Source organism: Chionomys nivalis, chromosome X (genome assembly GCF_950005125.1).
Source record: "Chionomys nivalis chromosome X, mChiNiv1.1, whole genome shotgun sequence".
In the NCBI taxonomy this organism is placed as follows: Eukaryota; Metazoa; Chordata; class Mammalia; order Rodentia; family Cricetidae; genus Chionomys; species Chionomys nivalis.
The window spans coordinates 63,690,111-63,694,178 of NC_080112.1; the positions used below are offsets into that span (position 1 = coordinate 63,690,111).

The following is a 4,068-nucleotide window of genomic DNA, read 5'->3' on the forward strand; positions in this document are numbered from 1 at the left end:
CCTGGCCCAGAATATACCCCCTCTTTTTTGTATGCTATTTCAGTATTCTCCCCTACCGGATCCTGCTTGTTCCCATTCCTATGTGCCCCGAGTTCACCCATGAAATATCTTCTAGTTCCCCTTCCCAGGGAGATAAGTGTGCCCCCCTTGAGCCCCCCTTGTAACTAAGCCTCTCTGAGCCTCTAGCTTGTAGCATGGTTATCTTCTAGAGTTAATATCACCTCTTAAATAACTCATCCCATCTTTGTCTTTCTGGGTTTGTTAGCTCAGGAAGGATGATTTTTTCTAGTTCCATCCATTTGCCATTGAATTTCTTAATGTCATTATTTATGACAGCTGAGTAATAGTCCACTGTATAAAATTCATTCTTCAGATGAGAGTTGTTTCCAGGTTCTAGCTATCACAAATAAAGCTGCTAGGAACATAGTTGATCAAGAGTCCTGGTGGTAGGATTGAGCATCCTTTGGGTATTTGGCCAAGAATGGTGTAGCTGGATCTTGAGGTAGATCGATTCCCAACTTTCTGAGAAACTGCCATATTGACTTCCTTACTCTGACTGTACATGTTTGCAGTCCCATCAACCTTGGAGGATTGTTGCATGTGCTCCACATCCTAACCTGTCTAAGCTGTCCCTTGTGATTTTGACATTAGCCATTCTGAGTGGTACACGATGAAATCTCTCAGTAGTTTTGACTTTCATTCAACTGATGGCTAAAGATGTTGAACATTTCTTGTGTTCCTTGGCAATTTGAGACTTTTCCTTCAAGAAGTCTCTTTTTAGATCTGTACCCCATTTTTAAAATGGATTATTTGTATTTTGACATCTGGTTCCTCGAGTTCTTTCTGTATTTGGACAACAGCACTGTGTGAGAAGTGAGCATAGTGAAGATCTTTTACCATTTGTAGGCTTCCGTTTTGTTCCATCCATCAAAGATTGATAGTGTCCTTTGACTTACAGAAGCTTCTCAGTTTCATTAGGATCCATTTTAACTGTTGATCCTAGTGTCTGCACTACTGCTGTTCTATCCAGGAAGGAATATATTGTTTTTATAATTGTTAGACATGTCACTTATATCCCTGATCTCTCCAAGACTTTTATCATGACAAGGTGTTTGAAGGACAAATAATAAAAGCCAAGAGTCAGATATTGGGGGTCAACCCAAACACCAGAGAAGCAAAGCAGCCAAGCCACTAATGAAGTCTTACTTCCACCAAGGTTGGGCAATCACAGCCTGAACAGACTAAGCCTTTCCCTCCTCTCACTTTATATTACCTCTAGTGATGGAATGAGTCTCTGTGTTGTTTAGGTTCATGGTGTCAATTGCTTCATAAAATGAATATGGAGATATTCCTTTTGTTTTTATTTTGGAATAATTAGAGGAGTATTGGCTTTACCGGATCATGCTTGTTCCCACTCCTATATGCCCCTGAGAGAATTCTGTGCTGAAACAATCTGGCACTGAACACTTTTTAGTTGATACATTTTTAAATGCTGCTTCTATTCCTTGAGGGTTGTAGGTGTGTTTAAATTACTTAGCTGATGTTGATGGAAAGTTGGTACATTGTTTACATAGAAAAAAATGTCTATTTCATTCAGATTCTTGAATTTTGTGTACTAAAATTTTTTAATAATGACCTAATGGTTCTTTGGATTTCCTCAGTTTCTGTCATTATGACTCCGTTTTGAGTTTAATTTTGTTAATGTGCATAATCTGTGTGTTTTACTTAGGACAGATAAGGGTTTGTCTTTCTTGTTGATTTTCTTAAGAACCAACTTTTGTTTAATTGATTCTTTGCATTGCCTTTTTTTGTTTCTATTTTGTTTATTTCAGCCCTGACTTTGAATATTTCCTGCTGTCTACTCCTCTTGGGTGTGGCTGCTTCTTTTTGTTCTAGAATTTTCATGTGTACTATGAAGTCACTGGTATGTGAATTCTCTCATTTTTTCATGCGGGCACTTAGTGCTATGAACTTTCCTGTTAGCACCACGTTCACTGTGTCCCATGAATTTGGGTAAGTTGTACATTCATTTACATTGAATTCTAGGAAGTCTTTCGTTTCTCTCTTACTTCTTCATTGACTGGGTGGTGATTAAGCAGAGAGCTGTTCAGTTTCTCTGAGTTTGTAGGTTTTCTAATGTTTCTGTTGTTGTTGAAACCCAACTTTAATCCATGACGGTCTGATAGGTTACAGGGGTAACTTCAGATTTCTTGTATTTATTGAGACCTGCTTTGTGACCAAGTCTGTGATCAGTTTTGGAGAAGGCTCAATGAGGTGCTGTTAACCTCTAATTTTGTAGTTGTCTTTTCCTCGGTTTATTTAAAAATGTCTTTCTTCTCTCTTTAAGGGCCTCAATCCTCAGCACAAAGTTGGTTTTACGATTGTTTCTTGAGGTCGATGGACACCGGAAGTAGACAACTGGCCCCAGAGAACCCTGAGAGCACCACCTATGCCGCTGACCTAGTCACCAATACTCCACTGGAGGAGACACAGCAGTCCCTGCAGACTGGAGTCACCACTACAGCAGCCATAACCAGTGAGGCGAAGACCCAGCAGCCAGCTGTTGCCCCTGATGCCATCCTCAGGGCTGTAGATACCAAGCCTGGCTCTATGAGCAGCAGCGCAGGCAGTGACATCCCAGGTTGTCTCACACCAGCCGTGCCAGCCATCAGGGAGAAGCTCATCGCAAGGAAGGTTCTGGGGACAGTTAAATGGTTCAATGTCAAGAAGGGTTACGGCTTCATCAACAGAAATGACACCAAAGAAGACATATTCATCCACCAGTCTGCCATAAAGATAAAGAACCCCAAGAAGTACCTTCGCAGGGTAGGAGACGGAGAGTCTGTGGAGTTTGATATTGTTGAAGGAGAAAAGGGTGCAATGGCATCAAATGTTACAGGCCCTGGAGGAATTGAAGTTCGAGGTAGTAAATATGCATCAGAGCATAACCAATATAGATGCTGTCGAGGTCGTAGGGGTCCTCCACACAATTCCCAGAAATATTACCAGAACAACAAGAGTGGGAGGAAGAAGGAGCAATCAGAATGCGCTCATGATGGAGAAGCAAAACAAGACCAGAAAAGACAAGTGATGGAGGGTGCTGGCCACCAAGATACAAAAGGACCAGGTGTACCAGTGAGACCACATATGTATCGCAATTACAGACCACAGTTCTGCAGGGGCCCTCCTCGCCAAAGACAGCCCAGAGAGGACAGCAACGAGCACTATGAGGAAAATCAAGGAGAGGAGACCCAAGGTCAGCAGCCACCTCGACGTCATAATCACTACAACTTCAATCACCAACAAAGACGCCCAAAGAATTTCAAGCCACAGAGTGGCAAAGAGATATCAAAAGCCATTGATCCATCACATAGGAATCTGTCTGCAACCAAGACCAAGCAAGGCGTGACTGAGTAAATGCCGGGTTACCATCTATACCATCATACGGTCTGCACATCCAAGAAGAAATGGAGAAGAAATACCAACAATAAGGAATGAACATCAAGTGCTTTCTTTGGACAGTTGACCAGATACAATAGAATATCAGCATTAACTATGCGGCATGTCTTACCTAACAAATGTGTTGTGTATTTTTAATTTGGTTTTTCTCAATACACCTTCAATGTTCTTTAAATTATGCCAACAAACTGCAAACACCTCTAAATAAAGTTCTTAAATACTAATTCAGAAAGATCATGTATTGTGCTTAGGCTGTGTTGGAATATTCAGGGCATACTGTACTGGAATGGCTGGGCTCTGGTGGTGACATAGTGCCCTGGACTTCTGGTGGGGTAGGGTGTTTCTACCTGGTTTTCAAGGAGTGGTTCTGAACTTTGAGTACAAGAGTTTTAATGTAATTGGCCCCCATAATCTCATGGGGAGTGGCATTAATAGAAGGGCTGGATTTGTTGGAGTGTCTATGGCCTTTTTGGAAGAAGTGAAGGTTGTCACTGTTAGTGGGCTTTGAGGTTTTCTATGCTCAGGATACCAGCCACTTTCTCCGTCAACTTACTGTTATCTGCAAGATGTAGGAGTCTCAGCTACTCCTCCAGCACCATGTCTGCGTGC

General features: G+C 41.8%; 1 protein-coding gene across 1 annotated transcript; it reads left to right on the forward strand.

The window, feature by feature from the left end:
- Window positions 1-2,397: 2,397 nt before the first annotated feature.
- Window positions 2,398-3,417, forward strand: LOC130868440 (Y-box-binding protein 1-like). The gene has a single exon (XM_057760667.1). The coding sequence runs from the start codon at window positions 2,398-2,400 to the stop codon at window positions 3,415-3,417; it is 1,020 nt and encodes a 339-aa protein (XP_057616650.1).
- Window positions 3,418-4,068: the final 651 nt, after the last annotated feature.